This window comes from Tinamus guttatus, unplaced genomic scaffold, assembly GCF_059628265.1.
Source record: "Tinamus guttatus ecotype Peru unplaced genomic scaffold, ASM5962826v1 Tinamus_guttatus_pri_ptg000004l, whole genome shotgun sequence".
NCBI classification, from domain to species: domain Eukaryota; kingdom Metazoa; phylum Chordata; class Aves; order Tinamiformes; family Tinamidae; genus Tinamus; species Tinamus guttatus.
Genome location: NW_028288538.1, coordinates 12,451,374 through 12,470,619, shown reverse-complemented (window position 1 = coordinate 12,470,619; position 19,246 = coordinate 12,451,374). Strand labels below are relative to the sequence as shown.

The 19,246-nt window shown below is 36.4% G+C and overlaps 2 protein-coding genes and 1 long non-coding RNA gene across 4 annotated transcripts in view; 1 reads left to right on the top strand and 2 right to left on the bottom strand.

Moving 5' to 3' along the window:
- UNC13C (unc-13 homolog C) overlaps window positions 1-10,593 on the bottom strand; it is a 120,507-nt gene extending 109,914 nt beyond the window's left edge. For both annotated transcript variants that reach the window (XM_088520613.1, XM_088520606.1), the window contains exon 1: window positions 7,479-10,593. In XM_088520613.1, the coding sequence (XP_088376739.1) occupies window positions 7,479-10,443 (2,965 nt within the window). In that variant the 5' untranslated portion in view covers window positions 10,444-10,593. The remainder of the gene's footprint in view (window positions 1-7,478) is intronic.
- Window positions 1-19,246, top strand: part of RSL24D1 (ribosomal L24 domain containing 1) — a 293,765-nt gene that overhangs the window by 236,525 nt on the left and 37,994 nt on the right. The gene's annotated exons all lie outside the window — the stretch shown is intronic.
- LOC148596393 (uncharacterized) lies at window positions 10,615-17,532 on the bottom strand. The gene is made up of 2 exons (XR_015913150.1): window positions 17,004-17,532; window positions 10,615-10,701 (listed from the first exon to the last, which is right to left on the bottom strand). It is a non-coding gene; the product is annotated as an uncharacterized LOC148596393 (long non-coding RNA).

Sequence of the window (19,246 nt, the reverse complement as noted above, 5' to 3'; positions counted from 1 at the left end):
GAATAAAACCACAAATAGCTATGCTATTTTAATTGTTTTTAGAATTGCTTACAAAATGTGTAATCGCTTAGAAGTAGGGAAATTATTTTCTTATGAAAATTTCTCACTTGATATTTTTATTAGGAAAAAAATGCAGGAAGTTTTGTTTTCTACAGTATTTGGCATTTAAGAAAATAAAAACCTAAGTAGGGAAAAATGCTTGCATGGAAAATAGTAAGTATTTATTGAAAAGTTTTTATCTAGAATGATTTTTTCTGAAAAATAATTTGTCATAATTAAATCTTGTAATAAAACCGCCTGACTACTGAACAAGGAAGAAAACAACGGTCACAGAGGAAATGAACCAATATTGCAAATATTATTACAGTTTTCATTAGAAGATGTTTTGACACATTTTGGAAAACTGCATGACAAATATATCTATAGTTATAGCCAAGCAAAATAAAGTCCCACAGGAAGAGATAAGTAACTGACTTAGCTAACATGACTTGGACAGTGAAACGCTTCAGCTGAATACAGTCACCACTTCAAATACAACAGTAGGAAGCTGCTAATGAGAACTGAAAGTTACCCACAGAAGCAGACAGCTCCACACAGTAACCTTGAATATTTAAGAACCACTTCTCCAATCCTTTATAAAGGGCGAGACAGGCAGCTATAAAAGTTCCTGCCTCAAGCACTAAGTGGCATTTGTCTGGCACATAAAACTTATTACTATACTACAACCACAAAATAAGCTAAGGATTTGATATTATTTTTAATATATATGTTTTTACCTGCACTGTGCTTCTCAGAATCTGTCAATGTAAAGTCAAGGACTGTCCAATACTGCAGTCTTTGATAAGAAAATGATACTTCTTTTAAATAACTATCATTTTTTCCACATGTTAGATACTACAAAAATATAAGAACATATACTCACAAATAAAAGAATAAGTATCACTAATGCAAAAAGCACGCCTTTTTTTTTTTTTTTTTTTTTTTAAAAAACTAAAGCGATTTTAGAAAAAGGCTCAGCAAGATGATTCTGCTTAGGACTTAACAAATCTCCCCCACTCTTCCTGTTATTGTTAGCTTCTGTACCACAGACACACATCAAATCAAATTACCTGCTGTTTGTCTGAGCTCTGCTTGAAAGTAAGTTGGAACAAGTGAGTAGAATTATTGAAGATATGGACTGATATGAAAAGCCAAGAAGTGGCCCAGTAGAATGCTGGCATAATCTTTTTCTACCTAGGAGGTCACGGACTAATCCCACTGATTTTCATGATCGCTATATTAAAAACATTTCTTCATTTTTAAGAATCAAATATATACAAATATTACCTTTCACCCAGCTTCAAAGCTTCCTTGACAGAGGAAAGGAAAACAGACAAACAAATTAAAAAGACAGCCACCTTCCCACCTCCTCTAGCTCCTGAAAGCTCTGAAACTGCACTCTTGCTTATCTTGACAGTTATCTCTCCTGTCTTATGATATAGAGAAGCGTCAGTTTTACCCTATTTGTGCTAATTGGACACTGAGACCAGTGAGTTAAGGAAAAAACATTGCTTTGGCTTTTACTCATCTATTTCCTGTATATATTTCATTCCTGTTTTAACTACTAAGTTCAAGATGTAGAAGAAGATATTTTCCATCAACTACAGGATGGGTTTCAAGTGGGTTGTTATTACTGGATCACTTTACAAATAATCCTTTCATTCCGAGATCTCCCTTTCCTCTGTATTCTAACAACCTGTTGTGTAGCTGCAAAAAAACAAAAGAAAATAACTTGAGAAAAAGGTAGAGATGCCGAACTGTAGAATAGGAAACAGCGTTATGACTTGTTGTGTGTAAAAACTTAACATTAAGTTATGATCATTTTTTCTCTAGGAAAAAGAAGGTAGAAGAGCAAGGGCACAAAAGCATGATCATCTATCTCTCCTTCTTCATTCTTGGTTGATGTGCAGCTGATGGACAAGATTTCCCTCTGCGAAGCAGCAATTACACGAGTGGCACCTGGAGCTACACACAGCTTGTGGACCTGTGATTACAACCAGCAAAATCACATGCTGCTGCTCGGCCTCTGCAATTAACAAACATCAATTCTCAAAGGGAATAAAAATGTCAAGAGATGAAAGAAGTTCTGCCATCATATCTCTGAGATCCCCATGTTCCTTAAAAAACTTTAACTTGTTTTAATGGCCAACTCCAGAGAAACTACTAGCAGATCAGTCAGCAGCTATTTGCTGGAGCAAACAGATGATGGTCCCTTTTGCTTTCAGTGTTTTTATCTCTGTTTTCTAGTTAACCTGTATTTTATCATGTACCATACACCTTATTAGAGTATTAGTGACATTTACAAACAGCTCTATGAGCAAAACAATTAGAAGGTACAGACTATCCATAAAATCCTCTTTATATAGGTTTTTAATCTGAAAAGCAGTAAAATCAAATATAAGCAAGCACAGAAAAAAGGAACTCTCATAAAATACTATGTATTAGACTATATAAAAATGCAAATGTCTGTAAATTTGTATCTGTGCTTATTGCTACCTTTTTTTACATATCTGTTTTATCTTTACCAAAGCTGATCACACAAGTTATCATTATATTCTCTACAGCTGAGGGAGGCAAACCACATGGCTGACATGACTTCAACAGTGCTTTTGCATCATTAGGAAATGGAGACCTCACAGTTACAACTTCAACTTAAGCATCCAGGGAAACATAATGGTATAGATGCTCCGTTGATCACCTGGAAAATGTGCATGAAGAGAAAATCTGGCACCTGTCCCATGAAAATAGACAACTACGCTTGGGTGGCAAAATAATCTCTTCATCTTAGCACATTATTGTGATACTGTGCTTCCCCAATAGACTAGAGGAAGATTTGAGCATGTTTACGAATGCATATTTTCCAAGTTGCTACTTTTTTCCAAGACATATGTTTGGGTCTTCACTCAGCCAGTTGGTTTAACAGGATTCCTTTTATCCTGAAATCGCTTTATAATAGAAACAGAAACCTGAGTGCTGTTAGACAAGGCTTTATTTTTTTACAAACCTAGGCTATTTTGCAAAATATGTCCAAGTTATATAGATCCAACAAATGATGTGGTTTGAGCCAACAAAAAACTAGAAAAGCTACCAAAGAAATATATACTTGTCTTGAAAATGGCATAAATTAGTTTAAATAGGTAGTGTTTTAAAATTGATGTAATATTGCATGCGTAATGCACTTCTCATGTCAAGTTTTCTTAAGCCAGAACCACATAACCACACAGAAACAGAAGCACAGCAATGCATTACTGCTGTACTTACCGGTTTCTAATGTCAGCATCATATTTTCTCCTTCACACACATAAAATAGGGCCGTATGGGATACTAATCTCTCCACATTCTGTTCTCCAGACACTACTAAATGTAATGACAAATCTCTCCTATAAAACAATGGAGTAGAGTAACTGCTATCCACTTTAAAGAGGCAGTTCTGATCCCTGGGCCCTATAATGTAACTTGTCACCGAGCATATTTACAGTGTATATGCTGCACACAGACATAGCAAAAGACAAGTTCACCCATCTTGACTCCATAAACAACATACAGCTTATTCTACACCACAAACTCCAGACCAAGGACATGTGTTTGTTGTGTATTTTCAGTGTTTAGCTGGCCACCAAATGATCAGCAAAATCTTCACCAGTTCCCCATGTGAATAGCAGTTTACATTACTATTAAAAGTGGCTCAAGAGCTCATGCAACTCTCAGAGCTTATCCACAGTGATGGCTTCATCATGAGAGAGAATGATGTTTATTCTAAGGCAGGTGTAAAAGATAAGGAGAGCAAGATAGGGAGGGAATAGAAGAAGCTACTAGGGGGAAAATAAAGAAAAAGTAAAGCAGTGTGGCCGGAGGGGAGAGAGAGGGGAGAGAGAGGGGAGAGAGAGGGGAGAGAGAGGGGAGAGAGAGGGGAGAGAGAGGGGAGAGAGAGGGGAGAGAGAGGGGAGAGAGAGGGGAGAGAGAGGGGAGAGAGAGGGGAGAGAGAGGGGAGAGAGAGGGGAGAGAGAGGGGAGAGAGAGGGGAGAGAGAGGGGAGAGAGAGGGGAGAGAGAGGGGAGAGAGAGGGGAGAGAGAGGGGAGAGAGAGGGGAGAGAGAGGGGAGAGAGAGGGGAGAGAGAGGGGAGAGAGAGGGGAGAGAGAGGGGAGAGAGAGGGGAGAGAGAGGGGAGAGAGAGGGGAGAGAGAGGGGAGAGAGAGGGGAGAGAGAGGGGAGAGAGAGGGGAGAGAGAGGGGAGAGAGAGGGGAGAGAGAGGGGAGAGAGAGGGGAGAGAGAGGGGAGAGAGAGGGGAGAGAGAGGGGAGAGAGAGGGGAGAGAGAGGGGAGAGAGAGGGGAGAGAGAGAAAGAAAGTTCACAAAAACACAAAATACCAGGCAACAATTCCCTGTGCCTTTCCAAAAACTCATCAATCCTTTAATTAATAAACATGCCTCAGAATTTTATGGCAGCATCACGGTATCTCTATGTCCTTACAGGATAACTTATGTATTACTTCCATCTCCTCTCTTCCACATATCCTGTTGCTTCCATTCCAGTCTATATTCTATTCCAGCACTAAATAATACATAAGCAATCAGTCCATAGTGTATTTTTCTCTCTCTAGCTAGAGAAAGGACTATCCAAGGGACTGTTGTACACTGATAAATTATTTATGTATCAAAGTTGCAATGACATTACCTCATGTGTTACCAGAATAAAAAAAAAAAAACATTAATCTAAGCTTTTCTTTAGTCCTATGGTGAGGAAATACTTCTATTTTACTATTTAGGTACATTGGCGAGATTGTTGACTACCAATCCCTGCCTACATGGGCAGAGGAAACAATTCATTAAACAATGAGTTATGCTGTGGTTATATAATGAAGATTAATTCCATGAACTTAATCTGCAAGTAGCACTTTTCCATGCTCAAATAAAAAAACAAAGTTGACTATGAATTAATTACAGAGGTAAGAGTCAGAAAACCATCCATAAAAGTAACATAAACACTAAATTAGCAATTAGTCATTTTTCTTTAAAAGTATAACTACTCCTGCAAAGCATTATACCTCAAACTATTATTTGCTTAAATGATTCATTTAAGTATTCTCCAGACAAGCCTGAAGCCCCGGAAAGGAACGGAAAGAGGAGAGGGAGGGTTACAAACTGTACAGTCGGTACTTTTTGTAGAACTTAAGGACTGATTTGCAACATACTTTTCCTATACTTATTATAAAAGAAATCAAAATTGATGTGCAATTCAAATGATATATGGAAGTGAATGTTTTCTCTTTGAGAAAAAGGTGACATTAAAAAGATATCTTTCTTAAAAGGCCGCACACAAAGCATTTTAAAAATACATCAGTGAACAAATTCTAATATCACAGTCACCCTCCTAACTGAAAGTTAATTCAAAAAAAAAATGACTGGAACAACATGTCACTCAGCACAAGCGTTCAGGTAATGTATTCTTTTGGTAGGACACTCCAGCTATCAAATATATTTTGAAAGCTTTAAACTCTGCAAATGGGTTCTGCAAATGCCAAAAGTAAAGTATCACATTCATTCATTAGACATAAAGCACAAAGCACAGTCCTGCCAGTGAATATCGCCAGATATCCCATATACACTTTTAACAAACCACTTACTGCTGAGGCAGAATCACTGAGGGAAGCAGATCTCCTCCCCATAGCTGCGGAAAACAGAAGGTGTAGAGAGAAAATGGAACTACTACTCAAGTATCAGTCCATTTTCTTTTCAGGCTAAGGGTAATCTGAGAAGTACCACTGCTTTAGCTGCTGGTCTGTAAACTCCCTTTAACCTCTTACCGTATTCCCTTGTCTCTTTATTTCAGTGGAAAAGAAAATGGAGGTCTTAGTATGACACTTAATAATTAGGCAGACAATTTACAACCTATAGTCTTCGTTCAATTACACTTTTTTATACATCGGCTTTTTGGGCCAGTTGGTTTCTCTGCAAATCTACTCCAAGTAGTATTTCAGTAATACAAAGAGGACTTAAGTAGGCTTTAAGACTGAATTAGTTATTTTCTTCACCTGCTGGATTAAAGGACAAACAAAAATACTTTTTACAATTCATATGGCTGATCACATGAGACCCAATAGCATAAGCAACTTCTCATTTTCTAACAATCCATGCTATCTAATAACACACACTAAGACACAGACAACATATTGGCAGCAATACGATTTCATTGTCTTGAATCATAAATGTAGACCTTCTTAAACTACCTCTCCACACCTCTTACACTCCTACTCTGGAACGACGACTAAATACAATGAGCAGGGTCCCCTCAAACACATACCTCAGTGTTTAACAATGCAAAAGTAACAAAAATATTGCTAGTTGATTCCTAGTACATTCACCACATTGTGTCTAACACAGCACTATAGAAAGCTAACTGCAAAATGCAAATTTATAGTTTTGTATCATCAATTTAAAATAGTTTTTCAGATCAGCAATATTTGTTTATGAAACACTTCTAATTTGACTGAATGTTTATTACAGAAATAATTACTTGATATGAAGAAAACACAGCATCCAAAACCTGAGATACTAATTACTACCAAATCCACTCCTTGGCTGACGGCACAACATTTCATCTTTAAAATAAATGTCTATTATTTTTGCAAGGCAGACAAAGCAAAGATTCAGTCAAGATGACAATTACCATCTGGCTATTTGGGCTAATTATGAGCTACGAATTAAACACACTTGCAGCACAGTAACATCAATATTTCATATGTAGGTTAGCCTTGAAAACCACAACTTTTGCTTATTACAAGAGGTATTAAAATTCTATATATTTAAGAATTGTCTGCTTTGGGGTCTCAGCTCAGAACAGAGAGATGATGGGAAAATAAAAGCTCTCTGAAAAGCTCTGAGTTAACCCTGCCCCCTTATACAGGGATGCTAGACTTCGCACCTAGTATTTTCTTATTTTTTTCTTTTCTGAAGCCATCTACTTATCTGAGAGCTTAGGAGCACAAGACACCCAGAATTCACATCAGTTTAGACTTGCACTCTCATGGCAATTACACAGCAAATTACAGGTTGGAGACCACTGCTCATCAACATGAATACGGCACTAGCCACACATCCACCCACTGTTCAAGAAAACAGTGTATCAGCTGACCCCTCTGGACTGCTCCTGTGATTGCATTTATAAAGCTACATGACAATTCTTAACAATAGCCTGTCTAGTTCTTTTAATGAGAGTTTAAAAATTATGGTACGAAAGACTTAAAGTATCTTCAATTCAAAGCAATACAATTGCTTATATACATTTATCTAGCATATTAAGACATGGGACAATTTAACCACGACAGTAAATCCAAAAATCACCAAATTTAATCTAAGCAGAACTGCATACCGCACAGAAACTAATGACTAACTTGAATAAGAACAGTATTTTGTTTAAAAGGGAACATTAAAACATAATTACCTCCAGCAAGGATCTTCTCTTCCAACTCACTCATCTGCTTTTTGTACGCTTTTAAAGCAGCTTCTTTAAATGATGGCCGTATTCTTTTTTTTTTTGGAGTTTCAATAGGCAGCTCTGGGACATTCTGATTTTCATCTTCTTTTACTTCTACATCTGCTGACATGTCACATTCTACTTCCAATATTGCTTCACTGACCTCACTGTCAAACTGTGTGTCATATTCCTCCTCTTGCAGTGTTGCATAAGGGGTTTCATATGAAGGCTGCTCCAGGTCATACTCTTGGATCTGCTCACTTGATTCACTAGTATTAGTTCTATTTTCTAGTTTAGCAAGGACTTGTTCCATTACTTCTACATAATCTGTTTCATTCCCACCAGCTGGTTCAATTAAGTCTCCATCATCCTCTGCTTTATAGTAATAAGGCTCAGTGTAAACATCAGAATCGAGTGTTGTGCTTGATTCATTTGCAGTAGACTGAGATAAAGTCCTAAACCTTCCCATGAAAGAAGATCCGCTGTCTTCATACCCACTTAAACTTTGTGTGCTTTTATTCCAGACTACTTCCAATGCTGACTTAGCACGTTGAAGTGTAGATCCAAATTTAGGAAAGCTGAAAGTTTTATCAGAAAGATCTATGCTTAATCGGCTGTGCCAAGATTTAGGAGGTGCTTCTTCCGAGTCATCGCTTGGTAGTTCACTCTGACTTCGGTACCTCATAGGCAATCTGTTCTGATGCTGATGAAAGGAGTTAGAATTTGTTTCCTGATAATCATCATACTGACCAGTCCACTGACTTTGTGACTCACTGTCAAGACCTGCACATGATGGAGAAGTACCATCGAGGGTATAATCATAACTCTCAGTGTCATACTGCAGATCAGAACTTTGGCACTTCCCAAAATCCATCTGTTGATCTGAAGGGCTGCTCATATCGTATGCAAAAACTTCTTGGGTAGACGAATCTAAACCCAAATCCGCCCCTTGTTCCAACTGATTCCATTCTTTCCATGGTGAAAGATCATCATGCAAAGAAAGCTGAGAACCGCTATAGCGGCTTCTGTCTCCAGGTACACATACTATTCCATTGCTTACTCCACTGTCAACTGTTTCTGTATTCTCTACTTCATTCTGTGCTGGATACTGTTGCACATCCTGGGCAAAAGTCTGCTCCTGGGAACTACCATACCAGTTAGTAGAATCATCTTGCCTTCTTTGCCAAAGTTCTCGATCCGAGGAAGACAACAGTGAACTGCCATTTGTTCTGCTAAAATACTGGTTTTCTGAAAAATCATCAGAATAAGACTGACACAATTTTGAGAAATCTGAGTCTGAACGGCTAAGTTTAGGTGTTGCAAAGTCATTCTGCAAATGCCATACGGGGGTCATGTCTGAGTAGTAGGCCTTTGAGTGGTTTTCCATATTGTCATATTCTGGTGACTGATCACGGTATTTAGTTCTGTTTGAAGAAGTGCTACTGTCAGCAATTCTATTAAGTTCTGTAGTATTTGGTGACTGGATACTGCCCTTGGTAGTGCTTGTTTTTATTTGAAGTGCTGATTTTGATATTTTTGCATAACTGTTCTTATTTATATCTGATTCCATCTCTTTATCACTGTCAGGTGACTCCCAATCATGCTTTTTAGTTTTCATCTCCACAGTTAACAGCTTCATATCCATGCTCTCATACGTCTGAGAGGAGGGCAGTCCTCTTTCTCTTTTCTCTTTAACATCATGAGAAAAAATATCTGTAGAAATTCCAATGCCAGTTCCCTTAAGTTTGTAAGACTTTTTTAAAATCAGATCTCTATGCTGTGATGACTCAAAATAAACAAGGATTGGTCTTGGCTTTGCGTTCGGACAGTCTCTTTGTTGCCCCAGTCTTTGAGCAAATTCAATCTTAATAGTGCTTTGTGCCTCCAAGAAACCCATTTTATCTATTAATATTTTGTAAACTATATTTTCAGTTTTTTCAAATCTCTCTTCAGGCACATTCAGAAACCTAAGACTTGCTTTGTCTCCTGGATAGCCTATTTGCTTAATGTAGTCATGTATGTCTCTAGTTTCCCTTCTGGACTGTACAAATCCAGTTCGTAATTGTTCAATTTCACTTTGTACAACTTCTACACTACTAGAAATTTCATCAATTGATTGTTTCAGAGCATTTACATGCCCTCTTAATTCAGAAAGTTCTGTCTCAATTTGACTGATTCCCTGAAGCTCTTTAAAGATCATTTCCATAACATCATGTGTTTGACTAATGCAACCTGTTGAACTAAAACCAGGTTCAAGAGTATTTGATTTCTGGTGGCGGCCAGTTCTGTCTAAAGATTTACTTCTTAAGCCCCACGTTTTTCTCCAGGTACTCAGCTCTGAGTCTGAGGAGACACATTCTTGACTCTTCTTCCATTTCCTTAATTTCCGTAAAGCTCCCAACTTTAGTGTGTGTAAAGTACGTTCTCCATCAGAGCTTCCATCAGATGGTGCAAGGCTGCTTAAACTCTTTCTGTTGCGTCGCACAGGCATTGTGTGTGACAAATATTCCTTTCTCTTGCCGTTACTTTTTACTTCACTTAATGATTCAGAATATGAGCTATCATTTGAAGACAGATCTTGAACTATATCTTCGTTATTATTGTTTGTTACAAAAATAGGCTTTTGTAGTCCATTGGCAATGGCAACTCTATAACTGAATGTTGGAGAAAGTGAAAATTCCCTATTATTTTCTTCTTCTTCAGCTGATAAGTTGCGAGCAGATGGACACTTGGCGATCTTTTTAACGGTGCTTTTCAAAGTATTTGAAAATTTTGGATTTTTTGCTTGTCCAACCTGGGATAAATCTTGTTCCTTTTTGCTCTGACAACTCTCTCTCTTTTTTGTACTATTTCCCAGTTTCTTTGTAAACATTCCTTTGCAAATCTTATATATGTAAGATGAGATCAGGCTCTTTATAAGCGCAGAAACCATCAAGTGTAATTTATATTAACTTGTTTCCATAAAACGTAATTTTTGATCCAGACAAATATTTGTATCTCCAGCAGGATCATCAGCACATATTTCATCAATAGCACGTAAAGACATGTAAACTACTGATGCTCTGGCATCACAAGACAGCAAAAGAAAGGGGGTAAAATCACACATCTGCTTGTTAGACACCAAATCCTGAAGGTGTTTTCTCTATGTGTTGTAAAATCTCACACTGCTGCACATGGTTTCTTGAAGTGTCTAAAAAGGAGGGAATGATGTTACTATGGCTGCCAAACAAATCTATTCTTACAGTACTGATACTATTTTAGTTGGGTATAAAGGAAACAGAGTTATTAAATATCTATTTATATTTTCCTTAAACAGCAGTCTGAATACAGCTTTTCACAAACAACTGAAGCTGCAAGCAGTCCTGTGTGAGTATTTAAAAAACAAAAGAATAAGCTAAATTTATTTACAGACTTCTTTGCCCAGTTTGATTCTCAGACTTTGAGATAATTCCTATTAATGCTGGGTACTTTCTTTCAGTAATATTACCCCTTCAATTTATGATTTGATAATCATTGCTTTATGACGTATAGCAATGGTAAGAACCATGAACTGAACAAGTTCTTCCTCACTAGTACAACAGTAAGGTCTCTCTTTGTTCACTTTCAAGAGCAAGGTAGGATTCTGTGCAACAAACTGGCATTGTATCTATGAAGCACAGTTGTATTTTCAGATTTAATTATGCGAATGACTGTGGTTTCAGAAACAGACATTCTATCTTGCAGTCTTTAACGTATGTTACATATGGTAAGCCAGGACTTAATGCGTGCATAGCTTCTAAGCTTTTCTTCATGAAGAGTGAGAAAGAGATTTGAAAATGGCAGATAATCTCAGTGAAAACTGATAGAACATTCTCATTCAAGTTACTAAGTTTCACATTTTGTCACACACACGCACATACACACAAAAAAACGGATCTAAACAAAATAGATGAAATGGAAATGGAAAGTGGAGGGAAGTGATTTCCAAGTTTAAGGACAAAAAGACAAAAGGAGATGTTGCTACAACAGGAAGGTGATTTGATCCAAAAATCGGAAAGGGTAAGAAGAGAATCCAGGATATTCCTAGAAGCATCTAGTCCATAACCCAAGAAAAACAGTCAATCCATTTTAAATAGACATATAAGCAGGTATACTTTGTACAGCATATCATTTAACTTAACCCCAGTGCTACAGAATAATTAGCAAGACAGCTCAGAAAAAAAAACAACGAAGTAGCATACCTTAAAATGACCACTTCAGTTTCTAAACTAGCTAAAAATTCTTTGGCAGCGTAAGAAGCTTATTAAGACAGGAAATATATGAATGGTTAGAACTTCTCCTGTGGTGACACAAGAGGGTTTCTCCCTCTTGTTGGGAATGAATCACCCAACTTATCTGCAAGCAGCACAGCAGTACATAAAACACTGTCATCTGCTCACATATGTCAACACTTAAAACCAACAGCACATAAACTAACTGGAAGGCTTACTTAGCGGCAGAAGTGACAAAACATCAGTAAAACTACCACTGTAACCTGGAACATCTTCATCCCTTTTAAGTAAGATTTACTAAGTCCTTTGTGGAATAATCTTCTTTTTGGAACCAGTAAAATATTAAATTTTATCCATTAACATATGCCCTTTATCAAAGATACAGTTTTTGACAACACTGTAGCAAATTAAAAGTTGCAATGCTAAATCTGCACACATGGAACATGATAAATGGAACCAAATTAGGTACTCATGTGATTTCCATTCCATTTTAGTAATACGTTTGAAAGTTCACCAATAGATATACTAAACATACATATTTTGTACATTTGAGATATACAAAATGCTTCACATAACTGAGTCAATCATATACATAACAAACATAAATAATCCCACTTTGCAGCTGTGGAAATTCTTCTTCAGCAAGAGCTTCTCTTGCTGTTAAGTGCATTAGGAATCAATAATGGGAATCCAAATATACACATTTTTCGCATATAGTCTTTTACCAGCCTTATTATCATCTTGGAATATGATGATCCTGACATAACTGTATTTACATCAGTGTATTTATGTCTATTGGTTAAAGACTTTACTATCGTTTTCACACAAGCATAAATCCTACCCTCCAAATTGCTTCTTCAGCTTACTACAAAGGTAGCTTCATACTGACAAAATCTCCTACCACAGATGACTATTAATTCAGAAGAACTTGATTTGAAAAAAGAAAATTGCTGCTTTGCTATACTCTTAAATACTGATACTTCTGAGCTGTGTTATACACTGATAGATGAATCTCTAAAGGTGGTTACATAAAACGTTATTCATGTTAATACTGCATAGGCCGCATAGCTGCCCTGTCTGCAAACCTTTACAAAGGTAGGCACAACAGCAAGAGAGGAGCTCTGCTTTCTCCTTCAGGTTATTTATTACCTGCCCACAGAACTCCTCAGCTCAAACAACAGAACTTCTGTTGTTTCTATCTTGGCACTTTTTCCCATTTTTTTTTTTTAAATAAACATTTATACGAGTCATGGAGAGCTATCAGCACACTAAGCTCTGTGACTTGGCTGGCTGCAGATTTACTTATCTTTTTAGTATTGTTATAAAAGAGAAGTTTGAACAAGGAATATCAATTTTAATGGCAACATCAACCTTAACAGAGTAGGAGAGAGAGTAGCCAGCGGACTGAAAGAAATTACGTCATCACTTATGCCGTATGACACCTTGACTTGGAAAGCATCACAGCATCCTTCTATAAACAGTATTTGTTATCCAGAAAATCTGCTTTTTCATGTCCAATGCCATTAGTGGCCAAGGATGGATCTGTCTCCATTTGGCTAACAAGCTATTTCTATTGCCCTTGAAAATCATTTTGGAAGTTCAATACATGTACTTATTTGCTCAAAGGTCTTTCTTTATGAAGCTTGTTATCAATCTATCAATGCTTTATTTATGAAGCACGATATGCTACGAAGCATGAACCAACCACCAAAGCGCTGCTTCAAAATCATGTCCAAAGATTATTCAGGCTATAATTTTTAACCAAGTCTTCCACTTTCCTGAATAGCTTGTATGTATGCTTATCACTGTGGAATCTAATCTAAATGTTTTAACACCTGTAGCGCAAGGCACTGGTTATAGCTGTGATTTGACTTAACTTTGATCAAACTAGTGTGATGAAAGAGTAGGTAACAAGTAAAGACAAGTAGCACATTTTAAAAATTTCTTTGGCTTACTGTGTTTTAAAACAGTGTCTGGAAGAGAAGCCATACAGAATTTTGCATTTTACTGGATTTACTCAAGTGATCTGAAAGCTGTTTACACGTAAAGTACTCTACAATATAGAGTAGCACGTTGTCTTCAAGACATCAGAAGAAAGTAGAAATTCCCAACTAGCTGGGATGCGTAATTTCTTTGGAGTGAAAAGTCACTTCCTGCTTAACAAGCTACTGTAATTACCACTGGAAAAGACATTTTTTCCCTGCAGTTTTAAAGACTTTTTTGCTCAATTACTGTTGAAGACAGCAGTTGTAGAAAAATATTTTTTTTCAATATTTTTTACTTGTTTAATTATACTATCCTTCAAACCTTTATGTGCAAATTAATATTTGCATTTCTCACTGAAAAAGTCATGTTACTGTAATTGTGACTCTACTCAGAATTACTGCAGCATTATATCCAGAAAGCCCAAGTGATAGGATTTACTCCAAAAATAATGCACATACAGAAAAGATATCTACAGTATACTATGGTAAGTAAACATTCAAACCCGCACACAGTATTTGCTCTGAACACTGTTCAGTTACGCCAGAATTTACTCCAGCATATTTAACTGTTATGCAACTTTAAACAACTTCCGTAATTATGACCTCAAAAAATTAAAATTACGCACTCTTCCCTCTTCGTCTAGGTATAGAATTCGAATTTTCTACTTACACTGACCTGAAACCTGTGATGGGCTATATTCTGCCCTGGATTATCCCTCTTCTAGACAGAGGCTGTGTTTGCACTACAAAAATCTATGCAACAGAGATTGCTTTGGACAGTGAGTAGAGGTTGTTTTGTTTGCTTTTGAATCTACTTAGAAAAATAGCCTAAATGTTTCAATAAATAACCAGCTTGAAATAAGTAGAACTAACAACTTGAAAACCTTATGGCTTCCACTGTGCCTCCCAAAAAGGTTTTAAATATTTTCTAGAACATAACTTTATGTTTCTATCAAATCTTTTGAACAAAACGGAGTTTTGAAAAAATATCCTTTCATTTGACACAAGGTCAAGCAGTCATCTGTGGTTTTTAAATTGGAGAAAAAAATGCCACAAACACAACCTGCAACTAATGCCAACAGCCTGACACACAGGAATGAGTAGGCACATGCATGCACACGAGCCATGCTTGCTCACACCTGCCTTGACATTCATTGCCAAAAATGGCATTGACAGTTATGAAGCAATATTTACATTTCCACCCGAAAGAAAAAATTCCTGCTTCAATGTAATTGAATGACACAGATAAGATGAGAAGACCTGAGTAAAAGCCTTCTTAGGTGCCAAAGAATTTTTACGCTTCATGGATTCTGCTCTACTGTAACGTCCTCATGAGGCAGAATCGAGTACACTACTTGATTTAAACAAAACTATCTTACTAGATATTAAAAACACTACAGTTTAAGGAAACTTTGGAATTTTCCATCCTTCTTGATACTTTTATGAATTGGGAAAGTTAATCAAACCATCAGTGGTCTCCTCCTTAATAATATGTCCCAATAATTCACCTAGGACTTTCTAAGTATTTCCACAGAAATACACAGGTATTAGCATAATGTTGTGCCAACATCACTGCAGAGTCAAGCAAATGGTATATAGAGAGAAAATGTTTACATATCTCTTCATTTAGCATGACTTCCAGAGGAAAAAATTCATGTAGATTGCATTAAGACCTGCTTCAATATAAATACCTTTGAAATGACAGCAAACCATACCTTCTATCACGTAAGTAACTTACGATGTACAAAACATTTAAATTCTTTTGACTCTGCTTACATCTTTCAGAAGAAACAACACGATCTCTCAACTCTTTTATCCGAATATTGATTGTTTACATAGTAAGAATCAGCATGATATTTTAGAACACTAATATGTCAAGTTACATTTGATTTTCATTTCCTTATTTAGGTTTCCTATCAACTGCTAAATTACAGTTCTGTGTATAACACAAAATAAAAATGACAACTTTATATAATCACTGACAGCTTCATTCAGAATACAAGCATTCATACTACCTTCACTATGGAAAATGACTAAGTCTTTATGATCAGAGGGTTTATTTCCACATTTCATAACTAAATAGTGTAACAGCGCAATCTTTCTACACGCAAGACATCTTGTCACGGAAGGGTTAACATCAGTATTAGGATGCTGGAAGTGAATATTAACCCTTTTTGCACCAGTGTATTTTAAAGGAATATTACTTAAAATTGGCCTGTAGCCCAATTATAAACAGAATGGAATATGTGAATAGACTTCAGGAAAAAACAATCAAATAAGCATTATGTCTTAAAGATTTATAATACATGGAACCAGACCAAAACGCTAAGAGTACTAGTGTCCTTAGTTTGAGGACACATCACCCTTCACTTAATTTTACTTTTACTACTCACAATTAGTTGTGATTTGAAAATAATAATTAATGCACTACAAAAATAAAATAGAATCTCGGTTGCTTCAAAGAAAGTTAGGTTAACAAACGCTATCAGATTTTTAGATTTGTGACAATTTATTTTGTGTTAAGAGGAAGAACTATATTTTCATAGTAAGAAAATAGTTTCAGGCACTATTATTTGCTCTCTGAATTGCAGAAGACTGTATACTATTATTATTTTCTTGAATGCAGAATAACACACAACAAAAGTAAATGGTTATGCAGTCTCCCAGGCTGTGGATTTGAGAGGAATATATTAGAGAGTATTCTTATAGGTTTAGTTGTGGAACAGATCAAGTATGTATTCTGAACAAGCTGTCTCTTCCAAGCAAAGCTGCGGCATGTTCATCTTCAGATTAATCAAGATCCACAAATGCAAAAGCATCAGTTAAGCTCAATTTATTACTAATCCCACCGTGAACTAGAAAAAAAAGTATAGGGCAGGGGAACCAAAACATACTACATCATCATCACATATTCTTACCTCAGAACTGTTTAATTTAGCTTTTCATATAATTTAAAATGTTCTGACTCATGCAAAATCAAATATTATACTATTTTATTATACACACACTGTGGACTTATCACCATTAAAAAATGAAAGTAAACAACAACATTTTAATGAAGTGTGGATTCTTAAGTCCACAAGCCCCACAGAGTTTCATCAACACTGTGGCATTTGAAGGCAAATCAGTTACAATTCAATGCATTACATTAGCTAGAACAGTGGGAGGTACATTCAGAATGAAAATAAGGAAGGGAAACAAAGGAAACACAGTAAATGTATGTAGACTAGGTACAAAAATAGGAAGAAGGTACATACCTGGAATAAATTCTTCTTAAAAAATAAAATACAAATTACATACCACCATCTTTATTGTATTTTCCTTTTATGCAGAGGTACCGTATACAACTCCATTCCTATTTTCCCATTCTTTCTTCAGGCTTAAAAACGGTACAATACAACATGAAGCTGCTTCTCAGTGATTCAAGTGCAATCAGGCACGCCGTTAGTCCGCAACGATATCTGTTCTAAATTCCATCGTATTCCCTAGGCAGCATTAAACGTATTTTTTTTCCCCCCTCCTACAACTTGTGCTAACAGCTAAGACTGCTTGTGTTCTTAGCCACTAATTCCTTCGGCATCTCAGCTTTATTTCTCCTCTGTAACAGCAAAATGGGAGGCAGTGTCCTACTCCCGCTCAAATACAACATCAACACGAGAGCACAATAATCATCCTGCTGTTTTATGTGCGGGTAACTTCACCCATTGCTGTTTTCTCCTGCCACTGCTTCTGAATGCAGTATTCAGTGCAATAGCCACAGCTCTCCTGTGTGGCAGGCAGCTCCTCTGCTTCCCAGATGGAGTGAAAGAGGTTTCGAGAGAGCTGTGCTCACAGAACAACACATGCAATGCTTTGTGAGAGCCAGTAGGCACATCACCGGCCACAGGGACAGCAGAGTGAGACAGTACCTCTTTCTTGATCAGGAAATCTTGGTAGGGACACGTTTCATCTAACCTTTCACTTACCAACGCAATATGACCTAGAGAGAGAATTCTATAGCATTTTCTTTCAGTGCGGCTTTCATCAACAGCTGGTCGTTTTTGGCAATGAATCTGCTAAATACATTCATAGTTCTCAATATTTTATGTTTACGTAAGGATGTTCCAGATAATAACAAACACATCACTTTGCGTGCAGAGTATTCGGCATGCTCTCATTCGACACCCAGACGGGAAGGCTCAATCACTGTTTACTGGTTTGTCCATATAACAAAACAGATTATTATTTTGTGTGCAGTGAGTAAATGATAACCCTGTACAATGGCAACAATGTTCAAGTACAATTGTGTACTTGAGAACAATGGATGTTTTCTCAAGTGTTAACTGACTGAATAGTGTACATAAGGTCACAGAAGATCTTAAAGATATATTTAAAACTCTCTGCCACATGAAGAGTTCCAGAAAAGTAATCAGAATTATCTTATATAAAATCATTCTATATGTGAAAAATATGTCTATTATCTAAATAGTGTGAAAGTTGTGCACAATACACTATGTATATGCATATACATACATACACTCATTACCACACCGATTTCGGGAAATTAAAGCACTGAAAAGTGCTTTAATAATACACTATTTTCAGCTAGAATAAACAATAAACAAAAGTTCATAATTTCTGGTATATTTGACATATTTGTAATGAAGAAACTAGCAATTCAGTTACTTATTGCTCAAATACACTAAGGATATCAGAATAAAAGACATCAGTAGGTATTTAATACAGTTTCTACTAATACTTATTTGAAGCTTTGCTGGTTGTAGCTTTTACTTTCTGCAGTTGACACTATTGCATTAACACTAGTTGCATTAACATCATCAGCAATAGGATCTTAGAATATAATGCTTTTTTAAAGTATAATTTACAAGCGCAACAGTTCTAGAATAAACCTACGTATGCCAGGAAAAAAATAACATTTCAGATGTTCCTTGTACATCAAAAAGCAATTATGGAACTTCATAGTTACGATGTCATGTTGAATGAGTTCTAGCTATAAATGTGTAAGTTACATAGCACCGTTAAGAACTAGAAAAATGAATGCTTTATTATCCAAATCTTTTTCTAGTTATTATCTTATGACAGTTATTTAATATTTCATATAGATCAGTATAGAATACTGCTTCAAGTCTGACGTACTATGTGCTAACAAAACGAAATACAGCAATCTATATGTAAGAGCCCAATAGGAAATATTTAATTGTATTAGGCTCAGTGGCATCATCTTAATTACATAAACTGTTACAGTAATGCTCCTCTTAAATTAGCAGCCCTATGCATATAAAGATGTGGAAAAGTAGGCAGTAATGGCCTAATCCTGAGCATGTCCACCTACTCTAGACATACACTTGCAACAGAAATAAATGTGATTTTGGACAAGACTGTAATCAAAACAGGTGTTGAGATGACAAAGAGTAAAATGCGTAAATATTGGCAATGTACTGAAACAACGTAAAGTACCTGTGTCAGCCCTCAATGAAACAATACAAAGGAACTGTTCGCA